General features: G+C 39.6%; 1 protein-coding gene across 1 annotated transcript in view; it reads left to right on the top strand.

Annotated features, from left to right (window-relative positions):
- Window positions 1-11,243: 11,243 nt before the first annotated feature.
- The window catches only part of LOC145995189 (alpha- and gamma-adaptin-binding protein p34-like), a 32,115-nt gene continuing 19,203 nt past the window's right edge, over window positions 11,244-24,155 (top strand). Inside the window, exons 1-2 of the mRNA XM_083131743.1 lie at window positions 11,244-11,501; window positions 15,896-16,086. Coding sequence (XP_082987869.1) covers window positions 11,435-11,501; window positions 15,896-16,086 — 258 coding nt within the window. The 5' untranslated portion in view covers window positions 11,244-11,434. The remainder of the gene's footprint in view (window positions 11,502-15,895; window positions 16,087-24,155) is intronic.

Genomic DNA, 24,155 nt, shown 5'->3' with positions numbered 1-24,155 from the left:
CTCGTCACTGAAGAGGATCCACACATTCTGCCGATCTACTCGAACTCAGAACCGGATGACGAATTTAAGTCTTATCTCCACCGAGAAAGAATTACTTTCTAAGCTGCGAGAAGGGGATAAATCCAAATTTTATGAGGCGGTGATCAGCGCATTTCTCTCCGAAGAAAGAAGAATAGAGCTGGAATTCAAGTAACTATAAGAAATGAGCAGTTCATTTTTCAAAATTTACTTTTTGGAAGGATAAATGAAGGGTACGGGGAAATACCGGGAATGTGCATGTGCATTTTAGCAATTTTGTAATGAACGTGTCATTCTTATGTCCAGTGTGTTTTTTGTAGGGGGTGGTGGGAGTTCCAGACCCCTCTGGTTGCAAACTTTTAGTCAAAGTGGCTTGTTAAATACACCTAGTCTGGCCATAAATAGTGTTACAAACTTTCGGAAAGTGTATATTTTGAAAACTGATTGGTGCTATTTGTGTGTAATATATGTAACTGTAACATACTAAAAGAACATTTAAAAATCTGAAACCATATTAAATTTATTCACAAAATAGTGTGTAACAGTATTTATGGGCAGACTAGGTATAATACATACAATATCCCAAGTAACTAGAATTTCTCCCCCATTGGAATTAGAAATGTCCACATACGTTAAGTCATTGAAACTCGTGCTTTAAAAATTAATTGTATGGCGAAGTATTGAACATTAATTTTCTCGTTTAAACTGTTCTTTGGCAGTCCTTGTTTCTCCTTACTCTTCAAATACGATTAATATTTTAAATGAAGTATTTACTTGATTTAAAATAATTTATGTAATTTAATGTTTTTCTAAATATTTCTAAATTTACACCAAAAATGTTCGGGCAAAATTTGTAACATTTGTTCACAGAAATGAGAGGTGGAGTGGTTAACACTCCTTCTTTGCCAACGCCTTAAGTTCAGGGTCAGGAGACGCCACTGACATCAACTTAGTATCCACGACGTAAGGTGCTTTTTAAAAGACGATTCATGGACCAACTATGGATCCCCAAGACAGGCGCCAGAGAGGCGAAGAGTTAATCTCACTGAACCTACTTGAATATACGCCTTGACCGCGTTGAAACACAATCGACCCAGGGTGGTACCCTGCTGGAGCGACGCTCGTCTTAACGACTCTCCAACTGAAATTTTCGAATCTGGTATAAAACTCCGGGACTCCGAGTTTTCAGTACAGTTTGTTTCGAATCTCGTTGTGAAAGCACCTCTGTGCTATAGCTCCGGCTACAGTGGACTTAGTGTTTTTCGCGGACCATCGGCGTGTGGCTATCAGTGAGTCGTGATGCGTGTACTTTCATCAATCGCTAGAGTGAAGTGAGACTGTGATTCTGTGAGATCATACTTTGTGAAACGAGGACTGTCTAAAACTAAGGCCGGCTAGACGGATAAAAGAAGGAGGGACGACGGGTTTCCAAATCCCTAACGACGCCGCCACTACCATCCGGCGCCGACACTACAGCCAAACCAGCCGACACCGACGGCGTACCATGCCATGGAAGCCAGCCAACGCCGACGCCAAACACAAAACCACCGCGACGGTACAGTCCAAACATCCAACGCCCAACTGTAACGACGAAGAGACGTCCGACGCCTGAGAGAGAGGATTCCAAGCCGACGTTTGAGAGATGCCCGCCAGAAGAAGCAGTGGACCAGAGAGACGCCCGAGGAGGGCCAGAGGGACGCCCGACATGGGAAAAGTCAGGAGCGCTACCCGAGGAACGAGAGTGCCAAGTATGAACGACGAACGCCCATCGCCGCGGTTGCTAACCAAAGGGACATTTTTTCGCCGCAATGAAACAAAGTGTGATTAACTATACCAAGGAAAGATGCACCACGCGACGACGTAGCAGAGTCTGGTATAGTATTCTTCTGTCGATTCACATCCACGTGCGAATATATTGTTTTCTTTCAACGTCCTACCACAAAAGCCGAAATCATATTCATTCGCGATTCTCAACGTGACTCACGATTCCAAACCTAACTTTCGTGTCTTGTATTTGATTGATTGATTGTTTTTTTTTTTTGTTTTTAAGTCCACTTTATGCACAGTAAGGCTAATCGGGACTGACCTACAGTTTAAAGTGGGATCCGAACTACTTGTGCCTCCACAGAGTATCGAACTCGGGACCCCTTGATTACAAGGCGACGACGCTACCACTGCGCCATCGGGGAGGCCGTCTTGTATTTGAGTAATTGTTATAAAATAGGTCATTTCATGTTTAATCATAATCTTTTAATTGTCTGCATTTAAAGATAAAGCTCCTTTATTGCGTTAAATTTCATTATAACTTGCCAAAGTGTACTCCAATGTAGTGTAACCAACCGCCCAGTCGTTTCAATAACTTATCGAAGGTTGACTGTTTAGTCTTTTATTTGTTGAGTAATGTATGTTAAATTGCCCAGGTTGTGTAAGTGATGTTATTCTCTGTTGTAGAGTGGTAATGTAATGTTTGCTAGCGCCGATGGGTAATTAAAGTAATTAAAGTATTCCGGCAGCTAGAGCTTAATTACACCTCAGCAGAGGTGTTTTCATACTTGCGATATAGAAGCGTATGTTCTTGTGAACGGAAGGTTCGATCACGCCGACCCATCATTCTGATAATTGTTTTTTAGAGAGCTGGCACATATTGATCGTAATGAGCACAGGAGCAAATGATTAACAACCTAATTCATGTTCATGTTAAAAAAAGGAAAGAGTGCGTTGATCAAATACGAACCTTGTACGTGTATTTTCATGTTGACACACCGCATGAGAATGAATGAGTGAGCGAATGGACGAATGAGTCAGGGACCTGTATTGTGTTTGTTGTGTAAATATTTTTGATTCCAATACATATATTTTTACCGTTTGTACGAGTTGTCATTTGTGTTTACAGGTGCCAGGTGTATCACGTACAATGCTATTTGTGTTTTTATTATTGGTGCCGACAGGCCTCAGGTAAAATTAAAGTGTTATTTCAAAGTATTTTATCCCCGTCTCCACATTGAAAGGGAACCATTACCGTCCAAGACACGAACTCAACCTGGATCGTTTGCTAATGCATAAACGGAATTCTTGCCAATTTATGCCGTGGTAGGTTAAACACCTAAAACCAATAAAAGTCAGCAATCAGAATCTTAACTAATCTAACTACACCATTATCAATATATTCAATTAACGATTTTCACCAGTTATTAAAAATTACTGCCTCCAATCTTAAGTACAGGGTGAGTGAAAAGTCCCTGACCACCCCTTATAAAATGATAGGGAGTGTAGATTGCAGCGTGGTAATATGTTAGGCCTAGGGGAAAACTTTTTGGTGCATGTCATGACATCTTGTTGACCATCATCTTGGATCCAACTTCATTCTTTAAATGGGAAGGGGGCATGTGGGGTATGGTTTTGGGCTAGAATTTCACAAGGAATTCAGTGGAGAAGTTAGATTTATGAAAACTTTAATGATAAGGAATTTATGGGCATATGAAAGTTACACAATGTGTTCAATATGCTGTCCTTCTTGTGCTATGCACATGTTGAGATGGTTCTCCCATTCTCTCTGGACACGGAACAATATCTCAGGTGTGATTTGTGCACAGGCATCCATTATCCGTTGCTCCAAGTGACCTACATCCCGAATCTTTTTTGCATACACGATTGACTTCACATGACCCCACAGATAAAAATCGAGTGGGGTAAAATCTGGTGATCGGCGAGGCCATTCCACTGGCCCACGTCGACCAATACATCGACCAGGGAACTGGAGGTCCAAATAGTGACGAACCTGTCGCCCATAATAAGGTGGTGCCCCATCCTGCTGAAAATATGAGGGGAAGCTGCCATCCTCTGTCAAAATTGATGGTGAAATGTGTTCTTGTAACAACTGCAAGTAGCTCTCTGCATTTAGGTTATCATGAATGAAGAATGAGCCAATGATACTTGTCCCCCAGATACCGGCCCACACCATAACCTTCCCAGCACCAATCATATTTATTGCTCGGATCTCTGCAGAACTGGTTCTCGGAGGACCAATACCGCATGTTCTGTTTATTCACTTCGCCATTCACATAAAAATTTGCTTCATTAGAATGCAAAATATGCAGTGCAATGTGTGGGTCCTTGCGAATTTGCTCCACAACAGCCCATTCACAAAACTGCATTCTCCTATCTGGGTCGTCCTCAGAGAGATGGTTCTGCAGCTGCAGCTTGTACGGGTGCCACTTAACCATCTTTAACACCCTGCAAATGGAACTCTGGCTGATACCACATTGCACAGACATTCGACGTATGCTGCGCTGCGGAGACTTGGCAAAAGATGCTAGCACTGCCGTAGTTGTTCCTTCGTCAGTGGCAGTTCTGGGACTACCAGATCGTTGCCTGTCCTGGACTGTACCGCTCTCTTCGAATCTGGTCAGCAATTGGGACACTGTAACGTTCGACACTGGGTTCCGTTGAGGGTTCCGTTCGTTCAAATCACGAGCTTCAGCACCGACACTTTTGCCCCCCCCCTCCCCCCGTCCACAGCTTGATGATCTGGATTCGTTCGGCCTTGGTCAATGGCATGGTTCAGCACCTGCAAATGATACATAATTATCACTTTCATATGCCCATAACTTCCTTATCATTAACGTTTTCATAAATCTGTCTTCACCACTGAATTCCTGGTGAAATTCTAGCCCAAAACCATACCCCACATGACCCACTTCCCATTTAAAGAAATGAAGTTGGATCCAAGATGGCGGTCACCAAGATGGCGGACGTTGTCATGACATGCACCAAAAATTTCCCCCTAGGCCTAACATGTTACTACCATGACCAATTGCTGCAATCTACACTCCCTTTCATTCTATAAGGGGTGGTCAGGGACTTTTGACTCACCTTGTATATGAATTCAACAGTGTTTATAAAAACAGAATAGTAATGGAAAATTTACCAAAAGACGAACATATCCTCTCTTTTTCACCCGGGTTCGATACACGGTGGAGGCACATGGTGGTTCGGATCCCACTTTAAACTCTAGGTCCAGTCCCGATTAGCCTTACTGTGCACAAAGTGGACTTTAAACACCAGCTCAATCAACCAATCAATCTTTTTTTACCACAATCGTCGCTTTTCTGCATTTACTCGCGTCAGTTATAGTGAATGATGATTGATTGATTGCGTTTTATTTTACTTCACTTTTCTGGCACTTTATGGCTAATCGCAAAGATGAGGATGAGCATGGGCGTCGGGAGGGGGGTCGAACGGGTCGGTTGACCCTCCTGGAAATTGACATTGTTCATTTAAAGATACTAGAAAGCCGAAAGTTTGTTACTCTTATTGTTAAGAACAGAAAGAAAGTTCATTTAGTTAGCTTTCGAAACGAATAATCAAAGTAAAAATGCATTGAATCGAAAACATTGAATGAAAAATACAGGAAGAAGGTTATATTGTACCATTTCATCCAATGAATAAATGGTTTCACAGTTTTCAATACTCTAATAATTACAGTTGTAGGTGAGAGGCCACACAACACACTTTATAAAAAGGAATCCCCCTGACATTTAAAGCCTTTTCTTGAACGAGACATGCAAAGGTTAATATCAAAATGCATTCAGATACTAACTGCAGAAAATGCAAAAGAAATAAGGAAAATGGTTGTGCTCGTATTCACTCGTTAAGTGGATCGTCTCTCACGATTTATATAATAATAATAATAATTATTATTATTATTTCGAATTAAAAATTATATTTTGGTGCTTTATAATATTTATTATTGTATAATAACATTTATAACCGTGGTAATAATACTTATTATTTATCTACTATTCAACTTTTATCATTTGCACGACCCCCCCTGCAAATATTTCTGACGACGCCCAAGAGGATGAGTTATGGTATGATGAAATTGATGAAGGAACACTTACAAAGGTCACCCATGCCCAGGGCGTGTTTCCAACCCGAGACCCCTAGTTGATGAAGGGACACTTGCAAAGGAACATCTATGCCGAATCGAGGACTTATTCGATGTAAAGTCCCTACTGTCACTTGTGAGCGTCTGTGTGTGTGTGTTGGGGGCATTTAATCGTTTTTGAAGTGGGTCTCGCACCTTGTATCTATTCAATTCACCAGAAATGTGTTGTTATTTGTGTATGTCTATAATATCGAAAAATTGTATCCGGTGTTTTGTAATTCGCTGCAATTTTAAGCTCCCGATTGTGGCAGTTCTTTATTGATGTGTTTCACTTTCTGCGTGTGGTTTCCTTAAGGGCATGCGGGACAGTCTCCGCCCGGCTTTTCCCTCCGAGTCAGTGTTGCCAACTTAGCACTCTCGGAGACAGATCTAGCTCTTTTGTGCACTCGTTTGGCTGTGAACTGGGGCGCCCGCCCCCGTGCCCCACTATGATACCATCACTGGTTCCGGCCCACATAGACCAACTTTTGCCATGATTATACATTTTGCACGTCACGTGATATTGTTTTATTGGCTGCGTCGCCCCACCCCCTCTTATATCCCCAGCTATTTTTTTATGTTTTATTATAGCGCCGTGTTGACGTGAAATTGGCATAATATTGTTATCAGGGAATTCCTTATTTTCGATTTCATACGATCATGAGATGGGTGATGCCGCAGAATCTACGTAGATGGTGAAAACTAAGAATAAATTGTCATCAATTTAGAGTTAACGGTAATAGCAGCACCCCACCCCTTTGAGAACTAACATTACTCTCTAGGAAGCACTTCGTAAATCTAGCTCTTTGAAAGTCAGTTTTAATTCTATTTAAGGTGAAATTTAACTCTTTTATGCGCACCAGGTTTGGCAACACTGCCAGGAGCCAAGGAGAAATGCATTGGGCTTATGGGAGTATTTTTTGATTTGTTATCTTAGGAATATCGAACTTCCGATTGAATAGAAAATGATATCAACGGGAAGAGGGCAGTTTTAAGAAGTGATTGTCAAGCAGAAAAGTATAAACTCCCATTTGATTAGCCGTAACTTGATATTGAAGTTCATTCCCCGTAAGGAATACATGGCATTCCGAAAACTCTTTACTTCATATTTTTCAATATCGTGTCCAGCTTAATAATCAACACAAAAAAACGTTTCCACTTACAACATGGAGAGAAATTCATACTCCGGGGATTTTTTTAATTAGTAGCAGTGCCCATTCGGGCGATATTGAAATAAATGCACAATTGGTGGTAACTGTATCTCCTCCCCTTAAAAACATGCAGCTTCTATACTTACAAGTGTTGGTTGGTTGATTTGTTGTTTTAAGTCCACTTTATGCACAGTAAGGCTAATTGGGACTGGACCTACAGTTTAAAGTGGGATCCGAACCACTTGTGCCTCCACCGAGTATCGAACCCGGGACCCCTTGATTACAAGGCGACGACGCTACCACTGCGCCATCGGGGAGGCCCACTTACAAGTGTATATTCGGTTCGCAATCGCTACTCGTACCTAAGGGTAATGTAACAAAGTGAACACTGCGAAAAATTTTCGGCTTCTAATGTGAGAAATAAATCGAAGCAAAAATGTATTGTTGAAATATTTCACGGAAATTGAATTGTTAATACAGAATAGGAGAAAAGCGTTGTTAAAAATAATGTTATCCCTAAAACTAGGGGTTATTGGCTGAGATATTTCTGGAATCCTGCGGACTTTCTGAAAACCCTCTGGTTAAGAGCCGTAATTTGAAGCATGCTGACAATGCTCGTCCTGTGCTCTCGCCCGTAATTAGAGAAATAGTATAGAGTATAGTATAATAGCAGTATAATACCAATGAAGGATGTGCGGGACCCCGAAAAGAAGGTATCGGGAGAAAATGTTTGCAATCCCTTTCCCGATTTCCGAAAATCATTTCCAGACCTTTCGGGATCTCAAGTAGTCGGTGAATTACAAATAATCGCCTCTTGATTCTCGGGGTGAGTGATCTAAGGTCAGAATGTTACGGCCTTTTTCCCACATAAAGCGGCTCTGAGGCTCACCCAGCCTCAAATCAATAAATCTCTGAGGGTAAAGGAGGCCGGAGCGTGATGCTGATCACATCACCTCCAAAATGGTCGCGATCGAGAATGTGTGGGGCCCTACCCCCATATCTCCTAAATGCGCCTACATGGCATGGTTCTATATGCACGGATAACTTTGCCATACCTTACCTTAATAATATTTATTTTTCATGTTTTCTGCACTTTAAGCCTCCGAAGTCTTGGCAGAAGTGACATCACCTAGTACAGTTCGAAAGCACCAAGTACAGAAGTACACAAGTCCACAGCTAGCCGCACACAGCTAGACCAGGTCACGTGATTTCCGCACTCGTTGTTCATTTGCTTAAAATCACGGAGGTAGAATAGAAAACCAGCAACACAGGTCAAATATACGTTATGGGCCGGCAAGTTGTTGTTTAAAGTTCTTCTAATGTGTGGAAATGTATGTGTAAGAACATTTGAAAATGCTTCGTGATTTCTTTGGTGAAAAATAAGTACTCCCTCTGTCCAGGGGCGCCGACTTGTCAAAATTATTGGGGGAGCTCTGATCACTGAAATAAATGAATCACTCACTCCCTCCCTTTTTTAAAAATAAAAATTACGTCTTCGTATAGCAGTTTTTAAGCAGCTATTATATTCCTCATGCAAATGAAATGTAACATGAAAAACGTTTAGAAAATGTTTCAAAGTCGCTTTATGTCTTTTGTGTCTGCTCATTTGTTTTTTTTACATAACAATTAACATTTTTATTGAAAAGTATGTATTTACATTAAGAGGCCAACCTAACAGTTTATGCCAGCCTCGGTAGCCGAACGTGTTGGGTGGTCGACTCAACTCGCTTTTGACCCAGAGGTCTCGGGTTCGAGTCCCGGAGAGGACATGGGTGTGTTTTAATGTCCGCAACAGATATGTGATGGGTTGCAAATAACCTTAGTGTTGACGTACCCATAAAATAACTAATATTTACAATATTTAACAGTTTTATTTAATTATTTACATAAATGCTAACACAAATAGCAAAAAAACAAGTTTTACTTGTTTGTTCTTGCTACAATATTTAACTTTTTAAATTTAATTTTGCAATAATAAAAAAACACATAACATGTATACACTAAGATATAAAGTGACATACACAACAAAAACATATGAACATGATTTAAAAATAAAGCAAAAGTTGCTCTACGCACTGGGTTATTTTTTTATGAACTCATTAACGAACGGTCTCAGGTCCAAATTATCAAGCACAGTTTGATGTATGTGGAGTACCGCTAAGCTGCTTAGTCTCTTCTGCCCCATTGTAGATCTCAAATAGGTCTTCAGTCGGCGAATAGCACTGAATGACCTTTCGGCTGTGGCTGTCGTCACTGGCACAGTGCGGAGGACCATCATGAATTTGGCAACTTCAGGCAGAAACTCCTGGAGGGTACTGTCTTCCAAAAGAAACTTCCTCATGTCACGCATGGTAGTTAGAACCACTTTCTTCTGTTTGGCGATATCACCAAGCATGGACATAAGTAAGGAGAGCCTATCGGCATCCAAATCTTGGCGAAAGAATTATCGCGTTTGCTGAAAGTTGTGCAACTGTTCACAGCTGAGATGCATTCTTTCTCTACGGCTGTTACTTTTTGTAGTCCTGTAGATTCATGTCCTTGTTTAATACATGATTTTGCTGTATTACACACGTCAGTGTATATTGATTTATAATACTATTTTGGAGTGTAGAACTTGTGAGGTTTGGCAGCATTAGGTTTTTCAAGCCTCTTTGGGACGTGACGTTGCCGGGGCAATTCTGGCTCATCAACGAGGCTGGGTTTGACCTCTGCCAGAACTGCTCAAAACCTATTCGCTTTTCTTGAAAGATGTCAGTCAAGTATTTTAGTTTTCATCCCACTTCTGTAGCATCAATGTGTGGAAACTGAATCTTACAGTTTACCTCTTCTATTGGATCCATCACATGGCAGTAGAGGGAGAGAAAGAAAAAATGTCTTGAAGTGAAGCATTGTCTCCAATTATCCAGCACATTTTGATGCTGCGTCAGTAGAATCTTCTTCAGAAAATTTCTCAAAAAAATTGAGAAGGTTTTCATAGTTCCTTAAGATCTGTTGCATACTGGAGGCTCTCAACGTCCACCGACGAGGGCAAAGTGGTCGCAGTCCAGTATGGCCAGCCTTTTCATTCACATCAATAATATTCTTTTAGGGGATTCCCAAACAGTCTTGAAGAAGTCGTTGGCTAAATTTATTATGTCTCTGATTAATATATGATAATTATATTCTTAGTATATAGTAATAAGTCATGTGTTTTGCTGGCTCCTGTCATAGCCCCCCAAAAGTTGATGTTTTGGCGGCCTCAGCCCCCCAAAGTTGATGGTCTAGAACATTTCAAATGTGTATTTAAAGTTAAGATCATGTGGCACAATTTAAGTAAACTTTACAAGAGAAGCAAAATAATACATTAGATCCTCTTAAGCAAAATTATTGGTGGGGCTCTGCCCCCACATCGTTAACATTGGGGGGGAGGGCTCGAGCCCCCCCAAGCCCCATGGAGTCGGCGCCTATGCCTCTGTCCCATAAATATTATCCGGTACACCTTTGTTTGTTGTCTCATAATAATTGCCTGATATTCAAACTGTGACATTGGTGTACACAGAAGAAGAACATGAAACACTGGAATGAGCCATACAACTTTATTACTCAAGGATCAGTACAAATTGTGCTTTCCATCCGCCTCTTCGTCTGTCATTCCTGTACTACCATTTTGGCATACCGGACTATAATTATGGGACAGAGGGAGTATTTAAAACGCGGGGAAAACAACGTGTCCTCATTTATATCTACTGATCGTATTTGGCGCTGCAGTCGAAGTATAATTCGAAAGAATCCAGTCTACGACTTCAAGACCGCACTGCAAGACCGTACTCGGAGGATGCTCGCTTCAAGTACGAGTTTGTACCTTTCGGACACGGCCAGAACATGCAAAAACAATCATTTTAGGCGAAAATAATATGTAAAGTAGAATTCTAGATTTTAACTGTGTCATCATGAAAATTTACCAATTTAATCGGAAATGACGAATTTTTCCCGTTCCAAGAAAAGATGTTCGTCCCGTAAATTTCTAGTCGCAAGAGCGTATCACCCCTAGAGCAGGAAATTCTTGGATTCAATCTGGTAATTTTGCGGTTTTTGTCTTTGGCAACATTGTGAGTCTTCACAGATTACTCTGCCAGCAGACAGAATATTGCAGAATAGACTGTGTGTGTTGTTTTGTTTATGTTGTCTCCTACATCACAGTTTCTGTAGTAATTGTTCTTTTAGAAAACAAGAAAAGTAAAAGACCTGTGTATTCCACGGAGTCTACAGATTATGGTTTTCTGCCAATAGTTAATGCACCTTGTACAATATAGTTAAATAGCAAGACAATAGCAGTTTCGTGCAAAATTAATGTGACATTATGACTATGCTACCTTGTGTTGTTGTTGTTAGCTGTAGTGATAAACACCCAGAAGATATTATAAAACGTGAGTTTAAATTAGTTTGATTTTGTCATTAAACTCATTTTGGTAACGGTTCCGATTGTTTTATGATTTCGGTAAATATGTAGTATAGCCCAAACGGATGGTACTATTATCGTATGGGTGAAACACCTACGAATCATATATTTCGGACTTCTTTACATTGCTAACGTGTTGCGGAACATTTCTTAAGGCGAAATAATGCATTTCTAACTAAGATAATGTTTATTTTCTCTATTTTCGAGTACTTACTGTTACTTGCTGTTTCGAATCTGTAACACATTATGGCCGTCATAGCATACAGGTTTAGGGGGCGTTCTGAGAGTGTTTTGTCGATTTATGCAGTGGTGCAACCTCGTTCACCGGAAAATATCTACTTTCGTGCCCCTATTTGAAATTATGGTAATACGTTGCAGAACTTGTAAAATAACCTTGCGATTTGCCACGTTCATTGTCCATACACAGCAATTCGGAACCATCTTTCTTTCGCAATTCGGAACCATCTTTCTTTCGCAATTCGCTAATGCTCTTCCTTTACGCACAACACTCTTGCAACCTTGAATATTGACGTCAGACGAGGAATGCCTATGTGGTTAGGTTAGGCCTGTTAGGTTAGGTTCCATTAGCATAAATACAAAGAAAAAATAATATTTTCGCTAAGAGACGCGTTACCTTTGTATTGCCTAACATGAAAAAGGTCTCTCCTGTGACGTCAGAACACAATGTTGCTAGAGTATTGTGCGATAAGTGACACCCTTTCGGGTCGGAACCATCTTTCGACATTTGTTAATGCTCTTCCTTTACGCACAACCATCTTGCAACCTTGAATATTGACGTCAGACGAGGAATGCCTACGTGGTTAGGTTAGGCCTGTTGGGTTAGGTTCCATTAGCATAGATACAAAGAAAAATTATTATTTTTCGCTAAGAGACGCGTTAGCTTGTATTGCCTAACATGAAAAAGAACTTTCCTGTGACGTCAGAACACAATGTTGCTACAGTGTTGTGCGATAAGTGATACCCATTCGGGTCGGAACCATCTTTCGTAATTCGTTAATTCTCTTCCTTTATGCACAGCAATCTTGCAACCTTGAATATTGACGTCAGACGAGGAATGCCTACGTGGTTAGGTTAGGCCTGTTAGGTTAGGTTCCATTAGCATAAATACAAAGAAAAATTGTAAAAACAGCTCTCTCCTGTGACGTCCGAACACAATGTTGTGCGATAAGTGACACCCATTCGGGAAAAATGGCTTGTTCCGAACTCGACAGGTGGTTCTAGTGAAAACACGGCGAGGCTGAAACACTGGCTACGGGGTTGCATCGTCTTAACACACAGAACATTGCACTCTCATGCAAAAAGCAAATGGCGGGAGCAGAAACAGCGTGTCGACAGAGATTTTCGCAGAAAACAAAACGCATTCACATTAAAATGGATCAAATCTACATTCAGGAACTTCCAAAACGCTCAAGAAAATGATTTCCGTAAGTACTTTCTCCTGTAAATTTGAAGGAAATTTGAGGGAATCCGTTTTACCCATACGATAATGTTACCAAACGGATTTCTTCTTTTTACAGAACAAACTACGGAGCGAATTGACAATAAAGTCTCCAATCTTGTTAATTTTCGGTATACTACCTAATTTTGGTCTCCTGTACAATTTCCAGACGTGACCCCCGGTTTTTTACAACAGATTCGTGATTAGGAAGCCAAAATTGGTTACTATACCGAAAATTAACAAAATTGGAGACCTCTATATTGTCAATTCGGTAATAGTTTCATGCATCGGAGACACATTTAAATCGGATATTTTGTCTTTCTCGTGGTTTGTACTTACCAATTATGTATTGCGGAACATAGTGGAAGGTGCCAATATGCTTTTTGCACGAAAACAAACACTTTTTCTGCTAAAATAAACCATTTTCCTTAATGCTACGGAAAGCACGTCACGGTGCAATATCGCTTGCTTTGCGAATTGTAACGCTTCTTTTGTTTTCGAATATCAATGTTTCCAACTCTATTGTGCATGAAAGTTGTAAAAAACCGGGGATCAAAAACCATGCACGGGTAGCCCCACAAACCATTGACGTTAGCCCCAAAAACCATCCACGGGTAGTCCCACAAACCATTGACGTTAGCCCCAAAAACCATGCACGGGTAGCCCCACAAACCATTGACGTTAGCCCCAAAAACCATCCACGGGTAGCCCCACGAACCATTCACACGAGGTTAGGTTAGGCCTGTTAGGTTAGGTTCCATTAGCACCCATTTCACCCCTAAATTCATCGAAAAACCATTTTCCTTTCTCGAAAAAAAAACCGCGCGTTTCTTGAAGAAAAAAAAAACTCGCGTTTCTCGAAAAAAATCGCGCGTTTGGAAACCCTGATTCCACTAGCGAGATCGCGTGACTTCCGACGCTAGAGCCATCTGCAGGTACATCTTGGAAACAACGGCATGATGTTGTCGATTTTCACAAAATGCGCAATATTATTACATGAAAAGTGATTATTTATTGTTCTGCTGCATTGTAGGATGAAGTTTTAGGAAGATTATATATCGACGGAGGTTGTAAACCTTGGAGAAACTCATTTCCGTAAGTAGTTTCTTGTGTAAAATTGAAGAAATGTGTCTCCGATGCATGAAACTGTTACCGTCAATTCTTACTCAAACTACTTACTGTAATCAATTTCTCTGACGTTGTGGAAGTTCGTGAAGGTGGTGTTTTCGGCAACAGTTTCATATATCGGAGACACATTTCTTCATTTGGTAAATTCCTTATCTCTGGAAAACGGCTGAAATTTGCTACTTCATTTAATTTCAATATTCGGACTTATGTATTCTGCATTGAGAAACATTGCTGAAGGTGGCATTTCACTTACTTCACGGAAATAAGGTCTATTTGCGACATATCAAGTAAGTTTTCTTCGTTTCATTTTGCCTTCGGTAACACGCAAAATGGCGGTCACAGTTCCACTACCGTAGACGGCATGCTGTGTTTCCACCCCACTGCACCCAAAAATACCTACGCAAAGCGATTGCATACCGACGGGCACATTGACTTTAAGTGTACTGCGGGCTATGCCCATCGTGAGACCCCAATGTGTTAAGGTTTGAAACACTGCTTGCGCACTGCAAATCGACAAAACACAAGCATTACGCGTGATGATCCTTGACGAGTGCACGTCATATTTTCTGTTACACAAGCGAAACAAGGAAGACAAATAATGACTTGTAATATAACTATTTTATGGAAAAAGGCATAACTTCACCTTAAAGAATCTTCTGCAATGCAGGATAGGTAAGTATCAATGCTAAAATTAACGAAATAAACAAGTGAGAGGTGTTCGGGCAATACTACATATTTAATATGATTTCGCCTAGCACAAATTCTAATTATTGTAGAATTTTGGAAATCATTGTTACACGAAATTTGAACCTTCCTTAAAATAATGAGCACTGTTTGGACTCGAAAAAAGTTATTTATGTTGAAAAAAAAAGCAACTTGAAAATTGGTACCAGTTCGGTATATCGGAAACATTAAAATCTGATATTTTGTGTTTCGCATGGCTCGTACTTACCAATTGTGTATTGCGGAACATATTTCAAGATGCCATTATGCTTTTTACATGAAAACAATTTTTCACATACAGAGTGATTTTTTTGATTCCTTTCTTCGTTTCCGTAACACATATTATGGCAGCCACATCTTGACTCAAGTTGTAGGTATGCAGTGTTTTCAACCTTCTGCGCCGAAAAATACCTACTATCGTGTTCGTCACTGGTGGAAATTGTGCATTATGTACGGGTAGCTGACGAATAGCCCCACGAACCATTATGCATGGTAGCTGACGGATAGCCCCACGAACCATTTCCGATAAGGTTAGGTTAGGCAAGCATAGTGAAAAAAAGGGGGTTGGAAACACTGACAGAGGCTTACGTCATCAAAGGTACGCAGCATGCAGTTCACGTAGCGAAAGCAATGGCAATTGTGTGTCTGTGAGATATTTCTCTTGAAAAATATATGATTCCATGATGAAAGAAAATATCTCGACGAACGGTGGGAAGCTTGCAGAAACTTATTCCCATAAGTAGTTTCTCCTGTAAAAATGGAGAAATGTGTTTGCAATATACCGAAGTGTTACCTGAAAATTATCTTATGCACTTCTCATGGACAAGATATTCTCCGTCGACAAGCGACAGTAAATATCGTAGAATAGTGGGAATGAGTGTAGAAGTTAATTGGAATCATAGTACAATGCATTTAGGGACTTTATTTAGTATATATCTTACAAATACTATAAACGTATACCATAATTAACTAAATATTAATTGAAAATTTTCAGTGTGCTGCTTTTTACTGGAGGTAGCAATAATTAATTATGATATTTTAAAATTTTTCAGTGATTCTCAATGTTGACGAACTTCCAGAATCAGTAGTAATTGAAAGTGCAATTAAGGCCTATCCATGGCACATTGACACAAAGTATTATACCAATGACATCCATGTGTGTGCAGTAACGCAGAAAACCATCGGAAATGCAGAATTTGCTAACAATGTTGAGGCAGTCATAATTAATTTTGACAGTAACAAGGTAGGTAATTATTATTGTCATTCTTCTTATTGTATTTGCATAGGTACGATTACAAGTTAGAGTAAAAAATTCTTATACCTTAGCTTTGTCTTTTTCCTAACTAAAGGAATGGATAGGAAACCTACACTTCTTAGGAATTCAATTTTTTATCATGTACCTCTTAATTTTTCAATCCTGCATGCTTTTTCAAGAGTCACATGAAATGATTTTTCGTAGTTGCCATAAAATGTCAATTTAAATGATTCGGGAAATAACTTATTAATGAATGTTGTTTGTTATTCCTAATAGCTTCGTAATATTTTGTAGATTTCTTGTACTTTATGTTTAACCATCTAGGTCATATTCAGGAACATATAAAGAAAAAATAGGAATGTTAAATAATAAACTCTGAAATAAATTGCACCCGTATAAGATGTATCATTCATAATTATGCAAAGCTAATTAATTGTTATATGTATATCACATAAAACTCTTAACATCCCTGGTAATTACCAATCTTCAGTTGTAGCATTGTGATTGATGCTGTTGCCTTGTAATCAAAGGGTTCAGTGTTTCATTCTTGGTTGGAACACATCTCACTTTGATTTGTAGATTCAGTTACTTATACTTGTACTGTGTACTTGACAGTATCAACATTCTGTTCTACCACATGCAGTTTTTCTACATTTGAAAATGTAACTGACAATGAGAGACACCAGACATCCATATATACAGGGTAAGTCAAATTGATGGACACGATTTCAGACATTTATTCTGTGAAATGTTATTGTGAGACATGTGCTAAGAAAGGTAAACTGTCAAAAGTTTTTTTCAAACAGATCACAAGTGTTCTATGTGAGCACCTCGCGTAACACGGCACACATCAAGCAATGGCTGCTGTGATGCGGGCACGCAGGTCATCCAATGTTGTTGGAAGTGGTGGTACGTAAACATGATCCTTGACAAAACCTCACATGAAGAAATCACATGGGGTCAAGTCGGGAGAATGAGGTGACCAATGAAGGAGAGGTCGATCCTCCGGAGATGCACGACCTATCCAACGTTGTTCCAATGCCGCATTGAGATGGTCCCGAGCGCTGCCATGGTAATGCACAGGGGCACCATCCAATTAGAGAATTAAATCTGCGCTATCCTCTGCAAGCTGTGGAAGGAGCCATAGTTGCAGCATATCAAGGAAAACAAGTCCTGTCGCAGCACGTTCATGGAAGAAAAAGGGCCCATAAATCTTTTCATGGGAAATGGCACAAAAGGCATTCACTTTGGGAGAATCACGTTCATGTTCCACAAATTCATGGGGGTTAGCAGTTCCCCAAATCCATGGTATTCACTTTCCCTGAAAGGTGAAAAGTTGCTTCCTCACTGTAAATTAACCTCTCAGAGAACTCATCCGTTTCCATTAATGCAAGGAAATCAGCACAGAAGGATGCATGCAAACCATAATCAGTGTCTTTTAAGGCTTGAACTAGTTGCAAGCGGTAGGGTTTCATTTGTAAAGGTTTCCGCAGAACCTGTCAGAGAGTTTTCTGTGGAAGTTTAAGTTTATCGCCGTGGACTCCGCACGAAACATGTGCGCACTCGTTCCACTGTCTCTTCCCCAGTCGACGGACGGCGAGTCGATTTTCATTTACAGATGCAGCCCGAATCTCTGAAATGTTCATACCACTTACGAATTGCCTTCCCCGTAGGTGGTTCTTTCCAATATTTGGTACGGAAATGCCATTGTACACTAATCACAGACTTGTTCACATGATAATCAAGCACACAGAAAGATCTCTGTTCTCCAGTCAACGCCATTTTTCTGCTCGCTGCTGACTCCTACCGGTAGAAAGTGGAAACACTGCATGGAAACTAAACTTTGAAAGTTAACCTTTCGAAGAGCATGTCTCACGATAACATATGTTTATTAGATTTCACAGAATAAATATCTGTAATCAGGTCCATCATTTTGACTTACCCTGTACCAGGGACGTCGTTAGGGGGGGGCCTGGGGGGGCACTGGCCCCCCGGAACGTTCACGTGGCCCCGGCAAACTGTTCTACATTTGCTGAAAATTTTACTTTCATGACAAATATTGCAAAATAGTTTTTCAGTATTTTTTTTCTTTCAGTTAGAAACACTGTTCTTAATTTGAGTGGCACGAACCCAAAACCACATTTCTTTCTCGTTTTCCTGGTTCAAGCTATAGTGGATGTCAGTGTAGGAACCCAGAACTTCGTTGTTTCTCGGAATTTTGAGGGGGCTGTCTTTCCACTCCTAGCAGTCGCAGGTCCACAACAGGCAGAGTTGGGCGTTGAGTTTTGCCGTTGCGTCCAAACAATGTTTTGAGCTTGAGTAGATTGAAGAACGACCGCTTGTGCAGCGGTAAACGACATATATGCTAACAGTTACAACTGGTCCCGAATCAGAGCGCAATACACGCTAAATAAGTATAATGCTGGCAGGATGCCTCATATCTCCGGGTAAGTAGTATTATTCGCACCAAATATCTTTCTACTATTGAAACAGTCTAAAACACGCAACGTGTTAAAAGTAATTATTTTCACAAACTGTACGATTTCTCGAGTCGCATATTTTTCTCGATATCGTGAAGACCGATTTTGAGAATCCTCCTTAACAAACGATGCCTCCCCGATTGCGCAGTGATAGCGTTGTTGCCTTGTAATCGAGGGGTCCCGGGTTCGATACATGGGTGGAGGTACACAGTGGTCCGGATCTTACTTTAAACTGTAGGTCCAGTCCCAGTTAGCCTTACTGTGCATAAAGTGGACTTAAAATCACCAACTCAACTCCTTAACAAACTTTTCGAAGAATCGAAAATTTAAACAAGAACAAGTAAATACATTTTTGTAATTTTGAAGTAAATTATTATTATTGTTGTTATTATTTTGGGTATTTTTGGTTCGTATGAATCTGCCTCACACAGTAAGCTTATTTTGTTGAGTCAAGTACAATAACAAACCCTTGCAATAAGTCACTGGAAAGACATGTGAGGTTGCACATATGTTTAAGCATCTATAAATAAATAATAACCCGTGGTTCGACAATCCTGGAAGGGCCTTTGGTCTATCTCCCGACTGCCAGTCTCCCTCCCACAATCCTACCTAGAGATGTGGAGATCTTTAACCAGTAATGGGGTGACGTGGGGTCAGCACGTCAAACTCCTAACCGTTATAGGGGATATCCGTAAAGAATAATGATATTCTTGTGGTAAGGAGTCGTTGTCATTTAACAAACTTTATTGATTTATTCCATCAGCATTATTTAAAATGTAGTGCCATACTGAACTTACCAACTTATCAAATGCACATTGATTGCTAAATGAGGCATTTTCCTTGTGTTGCAGAGCAGGTTCAGCTTTTGGAGTATTGCAATGTTTTATACAGTCCGTTCGAAGAATTTTTAGAATATTGATGTTTTGTCAAAGGGACCACCCCCGAATAAATATCTGTGGATGTTTTACAGGTTTCATCGTATTTAAGAAGGTAATTTTTCCGGTGCAACTTTCCTCCGTACAACATGTCTTTTGCCACTCAAGCTGAAGAGCCGATTCATAGGTGCAACGACCTTGGCAGAAAGAAACTCTGATTGGCACCATGTTGACAAAAGACTCAAGAAATCCCGCAACCGACAGAACTCGAAGCGCTCGGATCCTACGGTGACATACACTTTGATTGAACACAAACGGATGCATTGGTAGGAAATGCAGTGATTTTATGGGCCGTCCCTTTCTTTTGTAAACACACTTTCCCTTCATGCACACCAGGGGGCCTAAGCCAGGTCACTCCTTCCCACAAAATCTTCTCTTCATCTGGCTCTGGTTATCGGCCGCGCCGAAACGCACTGCAGGTAGCTATATAGGACTTTCTGGGTTAATTACTTTATGGTTCAGCATGGACAAAGGCTTTTCAAATTTCAAGAGACAAAATTCTACTGTCTGTCCCTTTTCTGGCGGGAGATGAATGACAAAGATGTCGCGGTTCCTTCAGGTTCCCACACTCAACCCTTGTGCTCATAACCTGCAATGAAGGGAAAGGCCATAATAAGCCTTTGTAATGTACTGACTTTATATCCTTCTGCTTCTTTTTGCCCTACTGTGTTGTTTGATCGACAATTGATGACTGTCAGCTAGTTCGAAGAAGAGTTTGATCCGAGAAGTGGTTTTATAGTTAGCTTCTGTAAACGTGAGATTCCGGTAGGATCACGGAGTGCTTGAGATCTCATTTTCATGCATTGCGAGTGAAATTTCGATTGATTTGGTTCATTTTACTTTGCTCTTCTGCCACATTTGGCTAATTGCGAAGATGGGCATGAGTGATGATATGATTAAATTGATCAATGGACACAACAAACACCCATGCTCAGTCCGGAATTCGAAACCGGCACAACTGGCATCGTAGCACGATGTGCTAACCCCTCCGCCACGGGGGTAGGCGAAGTGAAATTTCGAGTGTGAAGCTGCCAGCTTATTTTCCTCTCGAAAAACTTGAAGTAGGATCGACTGATCGACCAAATGTCCAACACATTGACTTTCTAAATTGTTGTCCGACTACCATACAGGAGACCGGGTTTGACTCCCAGGGCAGTTGATCTCACATGTGATGAAGAATAAGTCACATTTCAATTAAGGAAGGAAACGAGGTATGTAGTCAACTTTATATAGTAGTGTGCATGCTCTAGAAATAATGTTTCAAAATTCTGCATATTTTGTGATTTTTCTTCATTTAGCCTTCACTTCTATGTGTTTTATTGGGTTCCGTTGCAGGACCGGAACCTTTCTTCTCGCACAATTTAAATTCGGTCCTAGTAGTGTATTGTTCCATTAAAAAAAAAGTTACTGGATCATATTTAAATTGATCCTGAAAATATTCCTGCACCGAATTTTAATTTATCCTGGAAAAAAGGTTCTCGGACAGTGTTTAAATTCAGCCGCAAAACAAGGTTCCTGGACCGTATTTAAATTTTACCGAAAAAAAAAAGAGTTCCTGCACCGTATTTAAATTCATACGGAAAAAAAGTTCCTGGACCGAATTGAGGCTTAGAACCCATTTACACTTGCTGATTTTCTCTCCCGGATGGGAAATGAATTTATTTACAATACCTGGACCATTAATAACCCTGGGATTGTTAAAGATTAGGGAACGCATACATTCTTATTTGTTCTATAGGATTCCGTTATAGAACCGGAACCTTTTCTCTCGCACAATCTAAATTCGTACCAAGTTGCGAATTGTTTCATTTCAATGCAGAACTTTGACCCTATTTAAACTGATCTGGGAAAAAATGTTCGTTGACCGTATTTAAATTCTTCAGGAAATAAGGTTCCTGGACCGAAATTAAATTCATCTGGAAAAAAATTCATGGACCGAATTGAAAACGTTACAGATGAAGAGGTTCCTTACGGTCCAGAACCCATTTACGCTTGCTAATTTTCTCTCCTGGATGGGAATTGAATTTATTTCAAATTCCTGGACCTTTAGCAACTCTGGCCTCCACCCGCGAATGCAGACGCTGTGGCTGCTGCTTAGGCGGGAAAGTTCACTACACATACAAATAAAATTAATCCAAAGTTATATAGCGAATAATAGTTACTTCCATAATAATATCATGAAATATGGAGAACCAAATTACTTATCAAGCATTTTCTGTTATTTGTCTATCCTAGTGGGAGCGAAAATCTTTTGTCCTTGCTGGTGAACTCTGTTCCTGCAAATTCAAGACGACATTTTCTAATTTTCATTTCTATTTGGGCCGACAACTCCGTGGTGGAGTGGTTAGCAGGTTACACTACGAAGCAGAATGTCCCGTGTTCGAATTCCGGCCTGAGAATGTGTCTTCTTTGTGATGATCCTTTCATCAAGTTAATCTTTAATCATTCTCATCTTCACGATTAGCCAAAAAATGTCAGAAAAGTGACGTAAAATCGTAAAATGAACCAAGTCAATCAATAATTTATATTTCGTTATTTTATGCCGCTTTTCTACCTCTTGTGTTAAATGCGACGATGAGACTGAATGATGATCCGAAGGAATAGCGATGCGAGACATGATGCAACCACACCTGTCCAAGGTCCGAACCTTGGACCTCTGGTTTCGTAGTGCGTCATGCTCATTCTTCGGGAGTGGAATCCTTTGAATGAAAAACTATAAAAGTAGGGTGAAAGAAAACAACATTGTACTGTGCAAAAAAGCCATGTTTAGGTCCTCTAAAGAAAACTACAGTTATTCAGTAAAATTAATTTTGAAGGACAAAGCCTCCGAAGTGTTTTCCATTCGGTGACGCGTGGTCATCACATCGAGTCCCATCTAGTTTTGAGAGTGGAATTCGCTTACATATTGATTTCAAGTAGCTTCTCAATTGTCCTCACGATGTTAGGCCATCACAGAAATTTTGGAGTTTCTACCAGGGATCGAACCTTGAAAGACTAGAACGCAATAATTTGAGCGCGCGGGAATTTTGTTGTTTCTATTGCCATCATATATTCAGTTTTGCACGCGCAAAGAAGATTACTTTTAAAAAATTAGATGTGTGCATAAAATTTCATATATATAGTCATCATTCTCCAATGTGTACAGTACGACGCCACAAAAGACTCGTGCATTTCCCATAGCATAGTGGTTAAGGGTGTCGCCTTGCACTAAAGGCCGCCGGATTCGATTCTGGTATAAACAATATACATGGGATGCCTATCTTGAACTCATTACACAAACATTTCATTTTCGCACCGTTGTCATACTTGTGCACCTGATTCCAGCACTTTTTTATATCTAAACTGACCGAAGAGGGTTTTCTCTACTTCTCAATTTTCTTTGAGCAAATTTACAAATCTAAGGAGTAAGGACTAATGACATTGTTCTTGGTGTCTCAAAAATCTGACATAAGAGAAAATACATGGATTTTTAAAGACTGTCTAGATGCCATTAAGTAAATAAGTTCATTCTGCATTTATATTCCCGAATAATGGCCGTGGATTTCGCGAGTCTATATCCGTAAATTTATTTATATATATATATATATATATATATATATATTATTTTTATTTATTTTTTTTATTTAATTGTAGTTGTCTCCAACAGAGAAAGCTTCTCCAATTATGGGAGACTTGCATACAGTTTAAATATACATACATAATTAATAATATATAAAAACACACATACACACAAATAAATATTTACAAGACAAAACAACACAATACAATACACTCATAGTAAATGGTAACATTATACCTCACCCATGATATATATACATGTTTAGAAATCCCTAAATGTCTGCACTTACAAGACAATAATTTCTATAATTTCTTGCGCAAACCATAATGATTGAAATTTTGTCTTGCAAACATTCAGGGAATACAAAACAATACAAAGCCCTACATACACTCATAATAAATGATAACAAATAAATACCTCACCTATAACATATATTTATATTCAGAAATCCCACATATTTGCTCTTATAAGACAATAATTTCTATAATTTCTTGTGTAAAACATAATGATTGCAACTTTGTTCTATAAATATTCAAGGAATACGAAAAGTCTAACTCATTATCTATCATTGATAACTTATTGTACAAATCTAACATTTGCTGTAACGGAGAATTTTGATACTTCTTAGTTTTAGCCATTTGACAATTCAGCAAGTTTCTATTTCGAAGATGACAACATGTAGTATTAAAAGATATTTTGCCTAAAATGTGAGCATTATCAATAAGGCCATTAATTATTTTATATAAAAATAGCTGTTGCATAAAAATTCTCCTTGACCTTAATGATGGCATATCGATTTCTCGTTGAAGTGTATTGGTAGATAACATTTTAACATTACAATTCTTACCATGTTTTTTGGAATACAAATAACGTTGAAAGCGTTTTTGTATTTGTTCTATTTTTCTATATATATTTTAGCTATTGGTGACCAGATTATAGATGCATATTCCAAGGTACTCCTAACCATTGCATTGTATAATAACGTAATTGCGTCCAGATCCTTTAAATATTTTGACATTCTAATTACAAAACCTAATTTTTTGTATGCAATATTTACCATTTGTATTATATGAGTTGAGTACG

This window comes from Lepisma saccharinum, chromosome 11 (genome assembly GCF_977018435.1).
Source record: "Lepisma saccharinum chromosome 11, izLepSacc3.1, whole genome shotgun sequence".
NCBI classification, from domain to species: Eukaryota; Metazoa; Arthropoda; class Insecta; order Zygentoma; family Lepismatidae; genus Lepisma; species Lepisma saccharinum.
This window is presented reverse-complemented; position numbering and strand designations above follow the sequence as displayed.